This window comes from Bolinopsis microptera, chromosome 1 (genome assembly GCF_026151205.1).
Source record: "Bolinopsis microptera isolate Bmic1 chromosome 1, MBARI_Bmic_1.0, whole genome shotgun sequence".
In the NCBI taxonomy this organism is placed as follows: Eukaryota; Metazoa; Ctenophora; class Tentaculata; order Lobata; family Bolinopsidae; genus Bolinopsis; species Bolinopsis microptera.
In genome coordinates, this window is record NC_087072.1 from 18,415,831 (window position 1) to 18,439,311 (window position 23,481).

At 36.9% G+C, this 23,481-nt stretch overlaps 3 protein-coding genes across 23 annotated transcripts in view; 2 read left to right on the plus strand and 1 right to left on the minus strand.

The window, feature by feature from the left end:
- Positions 1-7,596: 7,596 nt before the first annotated feature.
- On the plus strand, positions 7,597-10,453 carry LOC134819794 (anoctamin-8-like). Its single transcript, XM_063829940.1, has one exon. It carries the CDS (start codon positions 7,653-7,655, stop codon positions 9,732-9,734), a length of 2,082 nt encoding a protein of 693 aa, XP_063686010.1. The 5' UTR covers positions 7,597-7,652; the 3' UTR covers positions 9,735-10,453.
- Positions 10,454-10,576: 123 nt separating this feature from the next.
- Positions 10,577-23,481, plus strand: part of LOC134819688 (band 4.1-like protein 3) — a 36,740-nt gene continuing 23,835 nt past the window's right edge. For all 20 annotated transcript variants that reach the window (XM_063829774.1, XM_063829782.1, XM_063829806.1 and 17 more), the window contains exons 1-5: positions 10,577-10,739; positions 16,175-16,279; positions 16,750-16,792; positions 16,993-17,068; positions 17,611-17,794. In XM_063829774.1, coding sequence (XP_063685844.1) covers positions 10,614-10,739; positions 16,175-16,279; positions 16,750-16,792; positions 16,993-17,068; positions 17,611-17,794 — 534 coding nt within the window. In that variant the 5' untranslated portion in view covers positions 10,577-10,613. The remainder of the gene's footprint in view (positions 10,740-16,174; positions 16,280-16,749; positions 16,793-16,992; positions 17,069-17,610; positions 17,795-23,481) is intronic.
- LOC134819801 (uncharacterized) lies at positions 18,153-20,101 on the minus strand. 2 transcript variants are annotated; one of them, XM_063829960.1, is made up of 4 exons: positions 19,996-20,101; positions 19,661-19,772; positions 19,327-19,443; positions 18,153-18,833 (listed from the first exon to the last, which is right to left on the minus strand). In XM_063829960.1, the coding sequence occupies exons 1-4, from the start codon at positions 20,078-20,080 to the stop codon at positions 18,551-18,553; spliced, it is 597 nt and encodes a 198-aa protein (XP_063686030.1). In that variant the 5' UTR covers positions 20,081-20,101; the 3' UTR covers positions 18,153-18,550. The 2 variants fall into 2 exon arrangements, with proteins under 2 accessions (XP_063686030.1, XP_063686023.1); XM_063829953.1 differs by having other exon boundaries at positions 18,461-18,833; positions 19,327-19,452.

Genomic DNA, 23,481 nt, shown 5'->3' on the forward strand with positions numbered 1-23,481 from the left:
AACTACGCGGTAGCAGCAAACTGAACTTATCGCTAAGTTACAAAAGATAAGAGAGCTCGATAATTGCAACGTAAGCTACACACACCACACACAACAGTACAGGGTCATACCTCAATACCAAATTATTATAGGGCACAAGAACGAATTTGTTTACAATTATCAAAATTTGTTGAGCCCAGCAGCTTACTTCCTTTCCTCTCTTCCCCCGTCGTCTGGAGCGTGTGATTTTTGTTGATATCCGAGCTCTTATTTTTATCTTTTGGTTAACTTTCTGTGATTGGACTCGGTATTTTCGTCCCAGCCGAGTGGGACGATGCTTGCTCGCCAGTTAAGCTATACTGTAGATGACACTAATTTCTACAAACCACAAAATATTAAATATAAAATGTGTCCAGTATGGCGCAAATGCATAATTTGATAATTTCTTGACGCCGTCGTCGGGGTGAAAGTTATCTGAACCAACTGCATGCCCCTACGATTGCGGACCACTGGTGAGCAAGCATTTGTTTGTTGTTTAGTTGTGTTGAAAGGGAACATTACTTGATTAATTCATCCATTCGGATTTTAATAACGATGAGCTATGATATACCGTTCATCTTAGACTATTGGATCAATCTTATTATATGATTAGATTTTATAAACGGACTTGGCACACAAAAGATTATAATGCGGAGGTTGACTGGCTCTTCTATAATAAATACGACACTTCAATTTACAGAATGCTTGCTAGAGATAAGACAAAATATTATCAGACTATACATGCAGCATTACATACATGAGTAACTGGTGGATAAGCCTTCGGTAAAAACGGATCCGGAAAAGTCAATGCGGCACTCGGATCTTTGGTATTGTCGTCGGTATATTGTCCATTATCTACGTTCTGCTTTCGTAGTTTAAACAATAGTGAGTTCTAAATATACAGCTTTAAACCGATTAACTATGAATGAATGAAATACGTGACAATCCGCACTCTTATAATCCAAAAGCATGAGTAACTCGTAGTGATGTATGATTTCTAGAAACTTTAAATTAATTTTGGCGCTCACAGGTCCTCGTGAATATGTGATCGCCGCATAAGGTTCTGTAAATGCGCAGGGCACCTTCAAGCTTAAATTATTCACCTTACTGAGTAGTAGAGGCAGTCAACCAACGTGCGGCTTTATTTTTATGATATGATATGTTTTGATTGTTATATTATATATTAACATATCAATATTATTATTATTAATAAATACCAAAATTTAAATTTATTTTCCTATAAAAAAATTTGTTTTCCTACTCGTCTAAATTTCTTCGAAGTAGCGCGCGCCGCTTTCTTCTCGAAATGTTATTGGCAAGTGCTACGAAGTAGTGCGCGCCGGGCCAAATCATTAATAATGGTCAAATATAATATATACGACTTAGTAAATTTAAAACTATCCGTGGTTTTAAAAATAAATTATAATTTTAATTATACCTAAATCCAGAGCCAGCTTTGTGACATTTACTTATTAAATCAAAGTTCTAAACAAGGGATAGTTAAAAAACAACGCCCAAGTCTAATCTTTCCCTAAAACAAAAACTAAAAATAAAGAACTTCATTGCAATTTCCGCCAATATCTCTTGTCATAACTCAAATTACGAAGATAATGCAGGTCAAAGATATTATTCAAATAAAGATTTCTTTTACATACATAATGCACAATCAGCGAGAATAGATTGCTTTGGGATCTTCTTCTTCTCCCTTACCTGGGGACCTCAGGCTATTATGTTCATAAACAAATAGAGATTAGGCGGAATGACAGGCTGAGCGCGGCTCAGTAACTTCTCCCTGGTAAGTCCAGTGTATCGATGGCAAAAATGAGGGAAGAAAACGCTGGTCCGTCAATAGGACCCCGCAAAACATGTCCTAACATTCTCCACCGACTACGGGCCACTTTTTCTGACAATGGCTCAGCATTGCAGCGTTTATACAAGTTTTTGTTGGAGATGACATTTACTATTAAATCATAATAAATCGTTAATTCTAAATATTTACAACGCAATATTTAATTAATTGTTAATCTATAAACAAGCGTACTCCATACCAGCCCCTACACGCATCAATTCTTATGCGGCGTGGCCCAAGCCGCGCACGCACGAATTATTTTATACTTTTTGCTTTTTAATAAATATCGTGTCAATGTGTATGGTGTACGTCTGTCGTCTAAATGTTCATGTTTTGTGTAAACTGAATCCAATTGAGACTAGTGACGAGGATAAGGACCCAAGTGCCTATACGGTTTTTTCGGACCCCTGTGGACCACTACTCTTGAAATTGCTCTTCAACATTGAACATTTATATCCATATATTAACTGTTATACAATATACTACTTCATTTGGCAATTATTATCATTGATTGAAATAAATTTTCGTGCACATACAGAATGAATGGTTAATAATTTAATATATATGTAGACCAAGGTCTGTGCACGGGATGCTTCCTGGAAGAATCCAGTTCTTTTAGCGGGGCACCCTACCTAAAGCCAAATTGAGATATAATAATCATATTCCTAAGAAATAATCAGAAATCGAAGACCAATCAAATAATATGATATATAGGAGTAGTAACCATATTTACTATGCAAAATGCCCCAACCACATAGTGTAAATTTATATAGAATTCAAATTCCATATCATCATTAAACCTCAATAGTCAATATAATAGCCCAAGCAAAATTAAATAACTTCTTATATACCTTACTGTCATACTACAAATTGATTAAACATTTGAAATCTGTTAACCAGAGAATAAATTTCTAAACCTAATGCAAGTGAAATAATTTAGATGCAATAATGAATGCCTAATGTGAGTATCATCTGTCAATGTCCTTGTAAAACAGTCTGTACAAGAGATAAGAGTAACTAATATAGAAGAAAAAACAGGAAGTTGTCGTCTGTTGAAAAATAAATTAAATATCTAGAACATAAATTAGAATATAAAATAACATTCAGTCAATGTGTCGTCAATAAACTGTACAATTATCAAATGTTAAAACTGGGTGATACAGTCACCAAAAATAAATACTAAGTATGATAAGTTAATAAATTAAATGTGGTCTATAAAACTACCACTACGTATAATAGGTCAATAAATTAAAAGTGGTTTATAAAACTACCACTGTGCGAATCCCTTCTCCAGTTAAAACATGTCAGTCATGTGCAAAATCAATCAGAATGGTAAGGTGGTCAAAAAGGGAATATCCTTTCGACATAAATTATATATGCCTCAGATTTAAAAGAATTAGAAGATACTTAGTTATCGTCGACTATGATTGCAGTGTAAAATTTGTCATATGAATTGTCGACGGTGTAATTAGGGTCTGTTGTTATAGATGAGAGTAGCTGTTTCTTATACGAATCACTTAAGCTTTTAACATCGGGCAGATTTCGTAGATCTGTTGGAACATTATTCCAACATTTTGCCCCCAAGTATTGAAAGTTTTTATGGGATGTTGATCTATTAACATATAGGTTGCAGCTTTCGCCGCTCCTACTACCTCCTGATATGTAACTAAATTTGTTCATAAAGTTTGTAGGACAATTGTCATGGATGATTCTAAACATATAATTTGACAGATGGAGTTGTTGTCTAAGATGGAGTGGTAACCATTTCATGTCTCTATAAACATTAAGGCTGCTCTCTGTTTGTGGAACGTTGAGAGCTATTTTGGCTACCTTTTTGTACAGAGTGTCAAGTTCAGCAAGTTTTGTCTTGCCAGCTCTACAATAGATCGTGTCTAAATAATCGAATTGTGGCAACATGAGTGCATTGGCAAACATTTTCCTATATTTAATGGGTAGCAGTGCTTTGCTTCTATACATGGCACCAATTCTCTTCATGACCTTCCTAATAATATAATCTACATGGCTTTTGAAGTTTAATTTACTATCTAGAATGAGGCCAAGATATTTTGTCTCTTTGCACTCCTTGATTGTGAAAGTTACCTCATTACATTCAATGGTTAATTCATCATGTTGATCAACAGAATCAAACAATAGGAATTCAGTCTTCTTTTCATTGAGTGATAATTTATTAACACTGAGCCATTTAAAGATCATCATTAATCTAACTGTCTTGCTGAGGGGGAGAAGTAAACGCTTTACATTCAAATACTTACAACATACAAAATCCAAAACCATCAACACGGTTAGTTAATATCATGTCATGGACAATTTAGTATAAATCTATTTCCTAGTAATATCTTCACATTTGCTTTATTTTAATAATACAATGAAGTACAGTAGGATACATTTCGAAAAAGGAAAGGTTGGTCCAATTATTAACAAAAGTCCATCAGGGACTCCGTGGAGTCGAAAAAGGTACACGGCCGCTGTCTGGTGCTGCTAGGCATTTATTGATCAAGATGTTTTGTTGTATTGGTTTATATGTACACTACAATTTTTGGGTTATTGTGTTGTTATTATTACTCCTTTACTCACTGTACTGTATAACGAATGTATGAAAGATGGCATATTTCCAGATGACCTTAAAGTTGGAAGGATTAGTCCCATTTACAAGAAAGATAACCAGGAACTCCTTGAAAACTATAGACCTGTATCAACGCTAGCTGTGTTTGGTAAAATATTTGAAAAGATTATATTCAATAGATTATACAGCTTCTTTCATTCACAGAACTCCTTATATGAAAACCAGTACGGATTCCGTAAAAATCACTCGACCAGTTATGCCCTAAATTACTCAGTGAACCACGTAGAATCTTGCCTCAAGAAAAAACAACACGTTCTTGGAATATTTATTGATCTTAGTAAAGCCTTTGATACAATATCACATGAAAAGTTACTGCATAAGTTAGAAAATTATGGAATCCGTGGAAATGCAAATAACCTTATAGCAAGTTACCTGTCGAACAGATACCAGTATGTCTCGGTATTAGGTGAAGAATCCGAGAAACTTCCAGTAGTCTATGGAGTGCCGCAGGGGAGCTGTCTTGGTCCCTTACTTTTTATTATTTATATTAATGACATCCGTAACTCATCAATTATAGGAAAGTTTATACTATTTGCCGACGACACTAACATATTTATAGAAGACACATGTGTCAAAAGACTATACGAAAAAGGAAATGAAGTTCTATCATTTGTGTACAAGTATATGAAACTAAACTTATTACATATTAACATTAAGAAATGTTGTTTTATTCATTTTAAACCCTCACGGGCCAAAGAGGAAGTAGAAAATGACGAGAACATACTAACTTTAAATAATGTAGTTATTAAAAGAGTTCAAGAAGCTAAATTTCTAGGCGTTATTATTGACGACCAACTTAACTGGAAATCACATACGCAGTCACTTAACTCAAAACTTAAATGCGAAGTAGGAAAGCTGTGCAGAATACGACACATTGTCCCAAAGCAGTATTATAAGGATTTATATCATACTCTATTTGAATCACACTTAGGATTTGGAATATCTGTGTGGGGTGGTATTAGCAATAACCGACTTGAACCTATCTTTAAAACACAGAAAAAGTGTATAAGAATTCTGTTTGGGGATAGAGAAGCTTACCTAGAGAAGTTTAAAACGTGTGCCCGAACACGACCTGTTGATAAGCAAAGACTGGGGGTGGACTTTTACCAAAAAGAACACTCCAAGCCCTTGTTTAAAACCCACAGGTTGTTGACGGTCCACAATCTGTACAAGTACACTTGTCTCTTAGAACTATTCAAAATTAATAAGTTAGAGGAACCATTATCACTGTACTCATCATTTAACAGGTCACCACGACGAGAGGATTATTTCATTACATCACAACCATCCTCACAATTCATCTACCAATCATCCTACATGTGGAACAGCTGTCGACAAACATCAAGTAAGATAAGTTTTAATACTCCGACAAACGGGTTTAAGAATATATTGAAAATTGCCTTACGAGAATTGCAATTCAAGCATGATACACTTGATTGGTGTGAGCTTAATTTTGCCACAAATGAGCTCAAGTTCTGATTTATGTGAGTTACTAAAATGACCATATATCTTTTCTCACACATATAACCACTGCACTCCAACCAAAAACATTACTTACACCATACTCCACAAATGATATATATATATATTTATACACAAACACACTAGTACCGAGCAATCGCACTGTAAAACATGCTCACGATACACTCAAAATTGGAAATATTCAACGGCTTGTATATGAAACTTACACTTACACTCAGTGTACACCCAGTGTTAACTAGTATTACACACTGGTAAACTCTACGTAACGCGCGAAAATAATAATTCTATTGCGTTTTCATTGTCACATTTCACGTCGACGGGATTAAACGCGCGCGCGCGTAACATCTTATCTTACTGCTATCTCAACGAATAAACACACAACGACTTTGACAATTGACCGACGACTTAACGATTGTGAGTTATGACGGACTTAACTGTATGGGTCAACTACTAAAACTGCATTGTATACTATCTTAATCATTATACTGGACATGAGATGACGAAGTATCTTGAGCAGCACTTTATACCTCCACTTAGAACTTGATAAGTCACGAACAATAGAATCATTATAAATCAATACAATAAAACATCTTGATCAATAAATGCCTAGCAGCACCAGACAGCAGCCGTGTACCTTTTTCGACTCCACGGAGTCCCTGATGGACTTTTGTTTACTTTTGTTAATAATTTGACCGCAACCTTTCTTTCTCGAAACACAAATCCTACCGTACTTCATTACAGTATTAAGATAATATAATATAAAGCAAATCATGTGAATATATGACTACGAAATAGATCTATAGACTTGTCCATAATATTTAATACCGTATTGATGGTTTTGAATTTTGTATATTGAATTTTAATGTGAAGCGTTTACTCTTCCCCCTCGGCAATTAATTAGAAAGTTAGATTAATGACAATAATTGCCAAATGACGTAGTAGATATAGATGTTCAATGTTGTAGAGTGATTTCAAGAGTAGTGGTCCACAGGGGCCCGAAAAAGCCGTACAGGCACTTGGGTCCTTATCCTTGTCACTAGTCCCAATTGGATTCACTTTACACAAAACATGAACGTTTACAATTTAGACGTACACATTGGCACGATATTTATTAGAAAGCAAACAGTATAAAATAATACGTGCGTGCGCGGCTTGAGCCGCGCCGCATAACAATTTATGCGTTTAGGGGCTGGAGTACGCGTGTTTACAGATTAATGAATTGTTGCATTGTAAATATTTAAAGTTGACGATATATTATGATTTAATAGTAAATTTTTCAAAGCTGGCTTTGGACTTAGGTAAAATTATAATTTATTTATTTAAAAGAAAAAACCACGGATAGTTTTTAATTTACATAGTCGTATAACTATAATCAAGTTAATCCTGTTTTCAAGAATGCGCGGCTTTGGCGGCCAGTTATTGACTTGTACATAAAATTGAATTTTAAATAGAAATGTGAATGTATTAAAATTTAAAACTTTCAAAACGGAGGCTTATAAATATTATTATATTATGATTGTAAAATAAAGGATAAAATTTTAAATTTGTTTCACTAAAAAAATTTGTTTCACTATTTTTTACTCATGAACGATTAACAATGATCTAACTTGTTTGTGATAATATTATAATTAATGAAATAACTTCAGGTAGTTGTTTCAAATGGGAGATTATGTTCTTGTTCTGAGTACAACTGACAAAAACCTCCACAACTTTGTTAGCAAAAGAATAGTTGACAGTGGGCAGACTGTTTCACAATTTGACCACCCTGAAATCACTGGACATGCAGCATTTATTATTGCAACTCCCAAGGAGTTAATAAGGAAAGAAGCTGAGGGATGGGGATTTCTCAAAAGAGATGAAAAAGGTTATAAACGGGAATATTTGGATGCTCAACATGATCTATTTGAACCACCTTATACTAGCCAGGGCAAAGTAAAATCCCTTTTCTCTCCCTCAGAAGCTTCCTATATCACTCATGAATTGCTGAAAAGAGTGAAAATAAATGAGGTTCCTGACTTCTTTCCACGATCCAAGTCAGGTGTGCACCCCAGTGATTCAATGATTCTAGCCCTTGAAAGAGTTGAAATGGTGAAATGCTGGCCGCTGCATTGTTCAGTGGAGGAGCGTGGTGTTGCTTGGCAGTTGGGCCCTCTAAAGAGATCATCCTGTGATCATATTGAACACTATTTTGGCTCCAACGTTTCACTGTATTTTGCCTGGTTGACAAATTACATCGTGTGGCTTATTATGCCTGCTGTAGCTGGTTTTGCTGTCTTTGTGTACCATTATATACATCCCGAAATTAATGTCGATAACTCACTGGTATCTCCAATCTACACATTCTTAATTATTATTTGGGGTGTGCTATTTGTGAATAGTTGGGACAGGAAATGTGCTAGTCATGTGTGTGATTGGGGAATAAATCAGGTGAAGTGGAGGCAAGAAGTTCGTTCAGGCTACGTAGGTAGGAAAAGAATAAGTCCTGTTACTGGGATGCCAGAGAGATATTTTGATCCTAAAGAAAGATTGTTCAGATACTGTATTAGTGCCTGTGTCACACTCTTCATGCTCGTTCTTGCATTTTCTGTAATGGTAATCAGTTTGAACCTGCAAGGATACATCCACAAGTTTTCCTACAGTAAGAATTACCTCTTGTATCCCACCATATCCTGGCTGTGTGATGAAGGACAGTACCTTGATCCAACTGGAAAAGGGCCCATGCCGTTTGTTCTCCTATACATTCCTGTCATTTTCCATGTGGTGATTATTCAAGTTCTCAATAAAATATACCAAGTCGTGGCGATCAACCTTACCAACTGGGAAAATCACAGGTCTCCCACCCAACACGAAAATGCTCTCTATGTGAAACGATTCTTCTTTGAAGCTTTTGATTGCTACATTGCCTTGTTCTACCTTGCCTTTATTGAAAACGATATTGTGTTACTGCGGAGAGAACTTGTCAGCCTGTACACTGTTGATTCTATTCGAAGATTAGCCACAGAAACCATCATTCCTCATCTGACAAGAAAGGTGACAAGAGCCATTTCAAAGGAAGAAGAAAACACCAACTGCAATGAGAGAATCGGTAAAGATTATGACAAAGATCATTATGAGCAGTTTGATGATTATCTAGAAATGATCATACAAATTGGATATGTGACACTTTTTGCTGGAGCATTTCCTTTAGCTGCTCCCTTGTCAATTATCTGCAATGTTCTGGAGCTCTATTCAGACGTCTTCAAGTTGACTTACATAACAAGACGGCCCATAGTCCACAGAATCACAAACATTGGAGTCTGGTCTCTGCTAGTTAAGGGTATAGTCCTTCTCTCTGTCTTCACCAACTTGTACATCTTCTGCTTCACATCAGAACAGCTGATGACCTTGGCACCATCCCTCTTTGAGGTGATCCCTCTAGAAGCAGAAGAAGCTCTGAAGTCGGGTAGTGACCATGTCCACGTGATAGCAGATGGAGCAGGCATGATAGTTGCCACTGTCATGATGTCTCTGGAGCACGTGATCCTCTTTATGGTTGCTGTTATCTGGATAACCGCACCTGACACAACTCCTAGTGTGGACGACGAGATAGCTAGGAGAGAGTACTCCAAGTTCCTGGCAACTCACGGGACAGGTTCTGTAGGAGGGATCAGTCTTATGAGTATGGATAATACGACCTTGAAGGACCTTACTACGACTGTTGAGGAGACTGCTACTGAAGATGCACGACTGAAGAGTAGCTAGAATGTCCTTCGAGCAGAAAACGACTTTGTGGAATGATTGAGTCGATCTCACATGGGAGTTAATTTATTTCATTGTTTTATTTTGGTATTAAAGGATTTATGGTTTTTAAAAGGATAGAGCATGCGAATCCACCACAACAAAATGCATGCATTATCGGAAATATCTAGTCAATGAATTGCATATTGTCAATACACTTGGAAATATCTAAACGTAGTTAGTGGATATAACAAATTCATTCTTTAAACAGTGCAGCTTAGCAAGTTTTTAACGTGACAGATCACTCTTGGTCTTTGACTGTTCACTTTTGAACAAAGTCGTTAATCTTAAAGTACAATATTCATGCTTGTCAAACGACGCTGCTTAATTGCGTTGGCGTGTGTTAACTTTTAAGAGTGTAATTTTGTTTCAGTTTTGTGATGTTTCACTCTATTTTTAATTTTGATATCTTGTACAAGTTGTATTTAAGTTTTTGCTTAATTAATTGTGAACTAATTTCGATGTCGGACTGCCTCAAGTTTTCGTGCAAGTTTTTTTGTGTGCAGTTTTTTTTTCTCTTATGGTGAAACGTGTTTTATCAAGTTTATGAGTTTTGATAATGTGACTTTTGCTTGGAATTGTTTTAATAGTTCGATGGAATATTTTTTACGGTTTTAAAACTTCGCATGATATTAATGTTAGTTGTTGTGTGTGTGAAATGATTATGAATTTAGATTTGGGAACTACTTTTGTAATTTGTTATTACTTTATAAAACAAACCGTCCACAGCCCATGTTGCCAAATTTTCAGATGGTTATTATAGCCACCATTTTCCATTTCACACAAACAATAGATAAGATGTTACGATTTAAGAATCATAATCCTCATAACCCTCAATAGAAGATGACATCACTGTTAAGGAAGAGCTTGCGCCGCAGTGGAGACGTCATCTTTAACAGTAGCAAACCTAAAGGATCAGAGTTTACTATCAACTTGTTAGATGGCGACACTAAAACAGTCTTTGCTGATGTAAGTCTCTCCGTTTCTCTGCTTCGTTATCGATGTTTCTGCCACTTTAATATGCTAAATAATAAGATATCATAATATGCTGGACCGTTCTATGAATTTTCTATGAAATTCAACTTATCAGAACAATTTATCATACAGTTTACGAACTTATCTGCGGTCGTGGGTATCTTGAAAATTATAAAGTATCCCCATAATTTGTGTGCATTGCAATTAGAAATACAAAGGTTACCGGGTTCAATAATTGTGTTCCTAATATCAGTAATATTACTATGTTAAAATAATGTAAGTATAATAAGTACACCAGTAATAAAGTTAACGGTATCATTATAAGATAATACGTGCTCTACGTGCTGATAGCGATACTTCCTTAACGTTATAATACGATACCGTACACTGTGCCAGTAGTTTTCCAGTGCATTGTAACTATTGGACAATGTCAGGCCGTAACCGGACATGCTACATACAGCACAGAGAGCGCTCTCTCTCTCTCTCTCTCTCTCTCTCTCTCTCTCTCTCTCTCTACCTCTCTCTCTCTACCTCTCTCTCTCTACCTATCTTAGAGTTACAGCCTATTACACACACGTGCACCGCAGACCACCCTTAGCGACATGTTGTTGTTATCATCGTACAAGCGCGAGCGGGGATATATTTATTCATTAATTATAATCATATTATTGGTTGATTACAATAAGTTGTGTAAATTGTTGTTAGACTGTGTAACAACACGCGGGAAGGGTTTTAGTGTGAGTGTATCATGTTCGCTTAAAGAATGTAGGAAATAGTACAATGTTACAATACAGCTCGGTGTAACAGTTGTTAATGAGGGGGGTAGTTTGGAATGTATGAGGTTACCCGGAAGGGACTGAGAGAGAGAGCACGTTGCACTTCTGTCTGGAGATGTGCTACACTTAAACACATGATGGCCACTGGGGTGCACAGTACCCACTACTTGGGCACACAGACTGGTTAGGTAACATGTGTTACTTATCATGTTAGGTAACATGTGTTACTTATCATGTTAAAGTGACATGATGCCCACTTTACATGTACATAGGAATAGTTATGTCTCGGCGGGGATGGCCTGGTTGCTCAAAGTTAATTCACATCATAACAATGATACTAACATTAGCCATCGCATGTGTTTATTTACACTGCCGTATAATTTTATGGTTAAAAATATTCAAGGAAAGTTGTATTGCCACACGAACTACATCTCAGTAATTGAATAATATTAATTCGTGAATAACATGATTATTTCAGTAAATAGCAAACCAGACCCGGGACTTGACATTGAACATCAGTATTGTGATATCCTGTAATGTGATAGCCGGTTTCTCATGTTAAGATACTGATTATTTATTTTTAGATCCCAGAGGTAAAATGTTATTTCAAGTACTGTACGACATCACAACAATACGGCTCAAAAATAATGTTTCTACCCGGATATTACACTGTACGACAGATCAAGTGTTTGATCCGCATTAGTTACCTGGAAATCTCGTATTTTTTAAACTCTAGAATTGTTCAGAATATTCCGCAGAACGACTAAAAATAACTCCAGTAAGGAGATATGTCTTACAATCCAATGAATTAAGAAAGCTGCTTTACCATGCGACGCAACCTTAGAACCTTCTTCTTACACTCCTCGTATACTTGGACTGTTGCCTTGGGCAATTAGACCATATATGGTCAATTAGGTATAAGCTGAGTATGCTTTGTAAAGAAATGCTGGCAAATATGATTTGTTAAACTGCACGTAGGTATTGCAATGCTGTGATATACTTCATGAGATTTGTCGTATAAAGCTTTGACACCTTGCTAACCATACAGACCTCTCCTCTCCGCCCTCATATTATTTTATAAGATTATAAAGAAATTGTATATCCTTTTGATAAATAGAACTCACTTTCTAAGTTATGCTATTAATCGTGTCTTATGAACCGTGACGACATGAGTTTGACACTGTATTCTAATTATAACCGTGATGATATGAGCTAGCCAGTAGCCACATATTCCAACCACGGACTGACCACAGCATGGATAATACAAGCTGTACAATATTATAGAGATAAGAACTGATCAGTGTGAGAACTGAGAGTAGTAGCTCGGTTTAGTAGCTCGGTTGTCATGACAACGCTACTCAGTTGTCATGGCGACTCCCTTGGGGGTAGTATTGTTAGAGGTGGTGATAAGTTATATATTCAGCAATGTATTATTATATTACAACTCTAGCTGAGTATTATTATTAGCGCTCTCTCTCTCTCTCTCTCTCTCTCTCTCTCTCTCTCTCTCTCTCTCTCTCTCTCTCTCTCTCTCTCTCTCTCTCTCTCTCTCTCTCTCTCTCTCTCTCTCTCTCTCTCTCTCTCTCTCTCTCTCTCTCTCTCTCTCTCTCTCTCTCTCTCTCTCTCTCTCTCTCTCTCTCTCTCTCTCTCTCTCTCTCTCTCTCTCTCTCTCTCTCTCTCTCTCTCTCTCTCTCTCTCTCTCTCTCTCTCTCTCTCTCTCTCTCTCTCTCTCTCTCTCTCTCTCTCTCTCTCTCTCTCTCTCTCTCTCTCTCTCTCTCTCTCTCTCTCTCTCTGTGAGATGATATGTTGTGTGTATTGTGTAGAGGGTGGAACGTACATGTCAGGAAAACAGGAAACAGTGGTATTTGTCAGGGTGCGGTAATGTGTTTTGGTTTACCTTGTTTTAAAATGTATTGGTGTGAAGAGAGGTATTACAGGTATGTGACCTGGCTGGAATGTTTGTTTTAAACGTGTGGTTTGGACATAATACTGTGGTTTGTGACCATGTTAACTCACCTCTCTATATTATGATAATTGATAAGATTACATTCCTTTCAGGATCGTGTTATATAACCCCTCTACATTCTATAGAGTGTGGTTTCCTTTTCTTAACCTGGCGTCCACCATATGAGTGTATCATTGAACTCAGCCAAAGCGTTTATATATTACAATCGAACTTTCTAGGCCCAAGATTAGGCCCAAGATTACACTCACTTAACGTAACACACACAGTTTAAAACCATGTCCTAGACCCTGGTGTAATGTTATAATACCATGTCCTAGTGTAATGTAATACGCAATCTGATCCCCTTTATTTAATATTAGATCACTAACAACTTGATAATTACACTCTCACACACACACACACACACACACACACACACACACACACACACACACACACACACACACACACACACACACACACACACACACACACACACACACACACACACACACACACACACACACACACACACACACACACACACACACACACACACACACACACACACACACACACACACACACACACACACACAAACTACATTGTACTTCACAGCACACCATACTTACTTAACACGTTTACATAACACGTTTACATAACGCAACACGGGACAGAAAGTGCAAATATTGTAATAGTTACAGATATCTAGACAAAAGAACATGCTGTACTACTACTGTAACTGCTTCAGTTCATCACACTAAAAGCCGTTTACAGATCTCTGACAACAACTGCTGTGGGGGATGTTCGACGTTGGGAAATTAGGAAATACCTAGAGCGTTCGTCAGTGTCGCCAATATCACAAATGAGAAGTGCTTCCGTTTCGATGTTTTCTACGTTTTTAAACATCCTTCCAGAAGATTCGATTTAATACAAAATGTGTGTTCAAACTTCTGATTCGGCCATTGTGATCACATGTGCTGTGAGTACACTAAAGCAGAAAGCACTGAGCAGGTACATAACATGATATACGGTATTTCTAACCTTGCAACTCGATACAAAATGTAATCATTCATCTTATCCAGAAAGGTCGAGATTTTTACAAAAATATTTATTGATACTTTTGACGCTAAAAACATTGTTGCAAATTTCACTCCATGTTAATAATAGGTTGGCCGGCACAGTACAATGCCTACATTATCAAATTAGAGAGAGAGAAGGCCAGGAGTTGATCCAGATCCCAGGTGGAGTGTCAAATTGCAGATCTAGTTTCTCTGTGCCATGAGGTCCTTTAACTTTACGATGTTAAGATTGTAATTGTTGCAGAGAGCATATTTTAAATTCCTGCTGTCAAATTGAGGACCTAATAACAAGATGATTTCCACAAAATCTGATTGAAGTTTACAATATCCAGATTAGCTGGCTAACTTCAAGAGCGCAACGATCTTTGGATAACAACGTTTAAGTATTTAAGCTCATGCTGCCGGCTGCTGCCTGTCAAATGCACATGTAATTAAACATTGTGTTGCAGCACTTGATAGAACATATTTTAAGAAATCATCAGAATATTCTGAGATATTCACCGGAATGCATGCTCAAAACCACTCACAGTTTACATCACATGAATATTTATACACATTGCAAGAATACTTATACACATTGCAAGAATATTTATACATCCGACAATGCCGGCCAGCGCCCTCGTCACTCCAGATATGATAAGCAACTACATGTGACTTCTAGGAATGTTTCTTTGATTAGCTACTTTTACTTGCACATTACGGTTGAGAAATACCATTGAGCCAATCTCATCAGTATGATTACTGAAGTTATGGGTATTTAGGTATCGGTATGTATGTGAGAGTTCCCCGCCCATGTAAAATGACACCAGATTATTTACCGATTCACTGCAGACAGCAGGTAACGACAAAAATGTGGTGGGATATTGTGTTAAATTTAATATATAGGTATGCTGAAATATTATACTGAAGTCTCAATTTCTCAGGTCATATTTAATGTCAAATTTAAGTAACTGTATCTGAGTTTTGTTCACGTAGATTGCGGTATAAGCTAATTTTAGAACAAGCCACGAGTTTATACGACACAATGTATCGTTTGCATCCTATCTGATTAGAGATATACATTTTACAATTATTGTACATTTTAAACTTCAGTTTTTAAACAATCATTTTAAAAAGTAGAAGCTCTGTGATTTGTTTAATTTTCTTCGCCGTCATGTGGAGTCAATCTATACATTTAAATTTCGATTATCTTCACGCACAATTGTGGTATTAGTTAAATGTGGATTGTGGGTGGGGGACTCCTCGAAATGGATACTGTCATGTAATATAACGGAATAGCTATCTGTAATATAACGGAATAGCTATCTGTAAAATTTATTACGGAGAGGAAAGAAGGTTTAAAGATAACCGATAAGCGGTTTCTTAATATATATATATGAATAGCCCTTAAAATCTATTTCAAGGCCAATGATCTATTGTGAATGTCCCCCTGAATGTCACTCAGCTGCGTTGTGTGATTTCTAGTTACAAAGCGCACTAATTAAAAACAGTTGTTTACTTACTTAAACCACCTTTACTGCTTATTAACTCAACTGCAATGCGTTACAAAATGTTTTGTCCTTCGACAAACCATAAAATTCTCACAGACCTCAATTTAAGTAAATAATAATTTTGAATATATTTCAGAGGAAAGACAAAGGCCAAGCGTTGCTCAACAAAGTAATGTATGAGATCGATCTGAATGAGCACGAATATTTTGGTTTATGTTGGAGGGACAAAAACGGTTTAAGGGTGAGTTGGTCATTTATCTTTGAGCTGAGATCTCAGCTTTGAATCCATTTTACAACGTTTAATGATTGATATTTTGCTCTGAATATGCGGATTGCGGTTTGACAGTGCCTAATTTTATCGAGCCCCATTTAGTATAATGACCAGTACAAGTTCAACTTTTTTCCCTTATTTGGTAGAATCTAAATTGTTCATAATTCCCTTAACCCTGGTGGTTCAACCCATCAAATCGGGAAATATGTTTACTGGGAATCTAACGTATTTCATTTCTGTTCTAGAAATAGTCTTAGTATTAACAATTTCATTGATATGAGAGCTAACTGAGATTGGAGATATAGGTAGCTGCGTGCAATTAATTTAGGGATAGATTACTGCATTACATTAAGGTATTAATTTCTGGTTCATTTTTGCGTGTACCACCCCGTTTAAAATGACAATAACTTATGTGCGATGACCGGAAAATATCGTTTCAGATTTGGATGGATCCGGAGAAACCTATCAGAAAGCAATTGACAAGTAAGTAATTTCCTGTAAAAATCAAAAATTAAATTCCTCTTCCAAGATAGTAATTAATAACGATTATTAACTTACAGTGAATCGCAAGTATCAGGATTTAAGTACTCGTAAGTCGGAATGTCCTTATATATTTACTATTCAGAGCTATGACGAAATTTCATTATAATTACCATGGCGCCCAATAACGTCATGCATTCCAGATGAAGAAACAGCGTTAGACTTCACAGTAAGATTCTACGCCGAGGACCCATGTCAATTAACAGAGGAGTATACTAGGTAACTCTATGATTAATTTGTTGTTGCTTGGCCTTCGCACGGTTTAGTGGAAATTTGGCGGCACTGATCCAGTCATTCGCCGCTAATGTGGGACAAACGGTGTTGTTATTCCGGAAGTTATTGTAACGCGCGAAATTCTTTAACTTATGCTGAAAACGATGTTTTTCTTGCGCGGCGCACCAACAGATGTTTCTAACGCGCGAAATCGGCTTTTGTTTAAATTTAACTCAGTCAATGCTGGGTTTAGAATTTTGGGATGGTTCATGGCGAATTTCTGAGAAAGCTTTTTAAACCTGTTCTCGTCGCACATGGGGATAATGATTTATCGTTTCTGGTCTTAATCGTCGGTTATTGGACTGTACATACTCCAAAGCCACAATAAGTTATATTAGATCATATTATCATCAATATTATTACTAATGTGGCCGAACATTTTCCCGTGAAATATTTTTTTACAAGGATGGGTCTTATAAAATTATTATATGCACCGTTTGCACTTTTTACAATTTTAATTATTCCATTCTCATCTTTTTCTATTTCAGGTATTTCTTCTGCCTCCAGATTAAACAAGATTTATTAGCCGGGAGATTACCTTGTAGTTTCTACACTGGTGCTCTGTTAGCAAGTTACGCCGTGCAGGCAGAAGTTGGAGACTATGATCCCGACTCTGTGGATGTTGACGGAATCCCCAGTTATATCAAAGAAATGGAATTTGTTCCTGGTCAGGTAAGATCACTTTATTAGCTTTCAAATTGTCGCAACGTCGGTGGAAATTTACACCTATTATTGAAATCCCTTCGGATCATATCGGTCCCAGTCTAAAACATTATGTGAACACTTTTCTGTTCAGACTTAATCTACTTTTTAGTTCTTATAGCCACTAAACTTCGTAATTTTCAAAAATGTTTAATATGTAGTTCGATTAAAGGCATAGCAGTTCACAACTCAATCCATATTTAGACTGTTGATTTGTCCACTTATACAATATACAAGCTAATGAACTCTAACAAATGTCCGCGACAACCTGTCGACTTATTTCGAATAAATTGTTAGAAGGTATAGAGACATTAAGACCCTTGATTTTCGATAGAAACAAACAAATTTCGGTAAAATATTGGCACAACTTATACATCTTTATTCTTCAAACACATCGCAATTTATTTTAAATAAAATACAATACAAACAACGCCACTTAAAACACCATTAACAGCATTTGAAACATCTTTATAGGTCTGATGATATGTCAGCACAACTTTATCATTAATGAAGAAACGTAAACACATATGTTTACAAATAGCAGAATTCACAGGCTAGGCGATTGTATTTATTTATGAACAATTTCTCATTGAAATTCAAATAATATCACCCGATAATCTAGCTCCTTGAAGAATTTAGTCTGAGAATCGACAGTTACATTTAGATTCATGTATAGACCATTAACAATCTCAGTCAGCTGCGGGAGCTTTTGCATGGTGGAATATTTCATCCTGAATCACCCTCCTGAACAGGACCTTCGTGAAGTTCATTGAAGTTTGTGTTTGACCCTGACGGTTTCTTCCATCTCTTCCAAATGTTCATCTTCTCCACTTTCGTTATTCGTTCTGATCGAGATTTACTGAGCTTTGTGTTTGTTTTCTCGGATATACGTTCAATAACGGAGTAGGTTTTCTGTTTGTTGAATCTGTTTTTGATTTCATCGAGTCCGTTCGCGTTGGTAGGTGAGGTGTTGAGGTGATGGACTGCCTGCGTCATCGCATATTTCTGCCTGTGAGTGTGGAGAAGTTATGTGTCAAGTGTTAATAACATACCTCTTGTCAGAATTATCAGAGGAAAGATATCCGAGTGTTTTTAGGAATATTAATGCGAGGCATATTTGGGAAAATATTAGATGCTTAGAATATTTATAAGTCCGCTATCAACAACAACATCCAGAGCCTCCATTAAACTAGAATTGTGTTCCAACTTTAGACTTTAGCTTTTTGAAGCACTTGAGACAATATGCCGGCTCTAATCTCCGGACAAATCAACATTCTGTGCTTTACACTGCTATTATTTGAATTGTCACGTGTCTTAACTATTACTGAACATGTCAGATTAGTGAATCTTGATAATGTTTCAGCTGTACAATGCTCACTCATACTGCTGACAGCAGCGTACAAATGACGATAAGATCTTACTTGCTCAAACCATAGTAGTTCCAACAGGCAACAAATTCTACACACTCCAAAAAGACACTACATACTCCTGTATAGGCTTACCTTAGGGGGATTTTGAGCTCATCAATATCGTCGTTGCTGAGTAATCTGGCGATGTTGATGCTGGAAATGTCCTCATTCATCAGCTCCGACAGGGTGGTCTCCTGCAATTCATTTGCTCTACCCCACCTGCAAATTGAGGGAGTCCGTTCTTTTTTAACAAACTTGTCTGTCAAGTAAAGTGATTTCAAAGCAGGATTAGGAGCACATTGTGCGAATTTAAGTGTCTCTAAAAGTTTTTGATTTTGTTTGGCACATGCACAGATAAACTGTTTAAAAATACATATTGTAACACCCCATGCAAAAGAACCCATCATAGCTAGAACAGCTGACTAACTTGAGGAAGCTGGATTTGTCGTCTAGCAGGAAAGGATCCTCTGTGTCGGACTCGTGTGTTTCCTCTACCCAGCTGTTAGTCTGCTCGTACCAATCTTCTTCACAGTTTATACCTGCGCAGTACAGTTTTAACATCATAGTACATTTGGGGGCCTAATTTCATATCACAGCAATCAGAGGATCACAGTGCCCTAAAATAATTACTCAAACTAGCTCTTTAATGGGTTTCAATAATTTGCTTGCCGGAGTTAAACTGGAAGGTAATCCAAGTTACACAATTGTCAAGTCTCCAATATTTAAGAGTGTAAACTGTAAAAAGGTAACCCAGTAACGTACCGTTATCCTCACTGAGCATGGTGGTGAACTGGTGCCAGCTGAGAACTCGGCTACTGTTAGCATCACACGTGTCAAGCTGCGTCATTCTATCATCAACTAACAACAAGTTTCACGTGTGAATATGTATTGGAACTAATAAATCTGCTTATCAAGTTATCTTTCGAAAAATAACGTTACCATAAAAATGAAAATACTGAATAAAAAAATGTACGATTCAATGATGCAGGGTAGAATTAAGGGAGACCATACTAGATATCACGAGAATATCGCAACTGTACGTTGATGAAATTAAATTTAAAGCAACCACTGTCACCGCAATCTTAGGTGTGACCACTCCCAAATATATTATAATGCCAGATAACGTCAGAATCTTAAAATAACGGATCTAAGATATGAAAATGATGGTTTTAAATTATTATTAAGAAATGTAAGCACTACAACGAACTAAAAGCTTTTAAAAGACAGAGTACCATAAGCAGACTTACTGTTTCAAGCCAATAAGCATACTCTGACCATCTATCAGTGCACTATTAGTATCAGTGCTGACTTCAGCCCACTATTAGAGCACTTCAACACAGCCCTAGTTTCAACACAGCCCTAGTTTCAACACAGCCCTAGTTTCAACACAGCCCTAGTTTCAACACAGCCCTAGTTTCAACACAGCCCTAGTTTCAACACAGCCCTAGTTTCAACACAGCCCTAGTTTCAACACAGCCCTAGTTTCACGTCACACAGCACTAGTTTCAACACAGCCCTAGTTTCACGTCACACAGCAATAGTTTCAACACAGCCCTAGTTTCACGTCACACAGCACTAGTTTCAACACAGCCCTAGTTTCAACACAGCCCTAGTTTCAACACAGCCCTAGTTTCAACACAGTCCTAGTTTCAACACAGCCTTAATTTCAACACAGCCCTAGTTTCAACACAGCCCTAGTTTCAACACAGCCCTAGTTTCAACACAGCCCTAGTTTCAACACAGCCCTAGTTTCAACACAGCACTAGTTTCAACACAGCACTAGTTTCAACACAGCCCTAGTTTCACGTCACACAGCCCTAGTTTCAACACAGCCCTAGTTTCAACACAGCCCTAGTTTCAACACAGCCCTAGTTTCAACACAGCACTAGTTTCAACACAGCCCTAGTTTCAACACAGCCCTAGTTTCAACACAGCCCTAGTTTCAACACAGCACTAGTTTCAACACAGCCCTAGTTTCAACACAGCCCTAGTTTCAACACAGCACTAGTTTCACGTCACACAACACTATATTCAGGCCTGACTGCAGACCGATGCATTTGAGTACCGGGCTAGTACCACCGTGTTTAACAAAAGAACAAACTCACTCCTATGCTGACCGTGTTAAAATATCTGTATATAGAAAAGTGAAAAAACATAGAAATTGTGTAACTAAAAATAAGCGAGAGAGAGGGTGGTGATGGGGAGTCAAAATTCAGAAGTGAAAAGCAAACAAAATTATCAAAAGTAAGAGCTGTGTACAATGTAGTGCGTTTATTAATAGAACAAGGAGTTGTTGTGCCGTGTTATGGTGTGGGTTCAGTTATGTCGTTAGGAGCCAACAGTATACCCCAGCTGTTTAAGTTAAACTATCTAAAGGCCTAGTTTTACACTTAAAACTTAATGGCTTAATGTTAAAACGTATTACACAGTATAGATGCGTCTGTGCTCGGTTGCGTTTAATATCAAATAAGTGAATGTGTGTAATAAGATGGGGATATTTTGACCTGTTTTAGCCAGTCCAAACCCTGACTACATAGCATGTAAGGTTACCCTTAATTTGTTAATAAAAAGCACAAATACAAAGTTTGAATATATTTAATCACAAACAACGATGAAGCCAACAAACAGAGAAGTCTACGATATTACAAATCATTAAGCCAATAGCGAGATACCCTACACACCAAGTATCGACTTTTTGGCACAAGTCATTATATATAATATAGTTTGTACTCCTACAATATCATTAGTGAGTTGCAAATTCTACTGATCAAAGTGTCGTCGTATCACTACTTACAAAGTACATGGCACACAATTTATAACGATCCAAATACCGTCTGATCAGTTTCTAACAAAGTACATGGCATACGAATTCCAAAGATCAGCACATCTTTGCACAAATCACAACTAGAAGATACAACACATCCCAAAGCTGACCAGTACGTTTCACAACTGATAACTGGTTACATGTGAGGGTTCGTGTTGATGGGTGGTAGGCTGTACTGTGATACAGACTGTAACTATGTGGCCTGCTAGTTACAGTAGTTACAGGACCCTACCAGATCTCTTGACCTGCTCCACATTCCAACCCTCTATTAACTAATTACTGAAAAAAGCTCGCCTACCAATACAGCGTGTGGATATTGGCATGTGCTGTTGATATTGAGCTGGATAGTTTTGTTTTCGAGGACGGAAAGCCTGCCTGATAGTGTCAGAAGCACCACAAGTTGAAACATATTCAAAAGAAGGTATGAAAATACACGTATAATTTTACGGAACGGGACTAAACTGAGAGGTTATTTAAACTGGCATTTTGTCACGCCTTATATCGCTTAATATGAGATATTTAGAGAGCTTTCTAATTAATGTGATATATTCTGTCACGCGCTGTCATCGATGTTAAAATCCAGAGTTCGAGAATAAACTTGAGTTCATTAGCGAATTTTTTAATTAAACAACCAAGAAGCGTTACCAATACAAGGGATCACGCCTACGAGGGGGATAGGAATTTCTTAAAAGTTCCAACTTCAAGTTAACGCAAAATGCAATACTAAAGAAATTCTCTGCACCATCATGTCCCAAGTCTACGTTTCATAATTCTGTTACACAGCCAAATGTAAATTCTAATCAAATCATGTCATATGTAGAGCAATAGTAATAAACAAGACAAACTGGCTCTAGCTGGTATACCTGTGTATTATATATGGGTTCTTCCAGACCACTGTTTAGACACCTTCAGTTTGCCAGAGCTAGGTTTGAATTCTGAGGAAACTTGCTGGAATGTAATAAGGCCATTATCCTTATTCTGAAAACGTCATTTTAAGAAAAAGAAAAAAAATACCAGCTATCTAGATTCTAGTTCCAAGCAACAGCAGCCTGCAAGGATATTTTTGAGAGCACAGTCGATTGAAAGTAGATTTAAGATTGAACAATTACGAATTGAAAGTATATTTAAGGACAAATATATACAAATATACGTTTGAAAGGAGAATCACTCTATTTAACGTGATCAACCGTTATAACAACAATCTCCCCACCAAGACAAATTACTTCTTTTGTAAGGGATTTGAGATCTAAATGATATTAAAAGCCTACCAAAAAAGGGCAAACCAACTGCCATGACCCGAACAAAAGAAGGTAACTGTGAGCAACTTACAATTCCCACGTAACAATTCACGTTTACCTCCTTACAATATTCTCAAATTCTTTATTGCTATCGATCCTTTTATCTTTTAAAATCTCTCGATAAAA

What these genes read in the sequence shown, in the direction of transcription:
- LOC134819801 (XM_063829953.1), bottom strand. Translation starts at nt 20,080, where the DNA reads ATGACGCAGCTTGACACGTGTGATGCTAACAGTAGCCGAGTTCTCAGC. An exon ending in CATGCTCAGTGAGGATAACG is followed by an intron (nt 19,773 to 19,995) that starts GTACGTTACTGG and finishes TGTACTGCGCAG; the next exon opens with GTATAAACTGTGAAGAAGAT. An exon ending in GAGCTCAAAATCCCCCTAAG is followed by an intron (nt 18,834 to 19,326) that starts GTAAGCCTATAC and finishes CCACACTCACAG; the next exon opens with GCAGAAATATGCGATGACGC.
- LOC134819794 (XM_063829940.1), top strand. Translation starts at nt 7,653, where the DNA reads ATGGGAGATTATGTTCTTGTTCTGAGTACAACTGACAAAAACCTCCAC.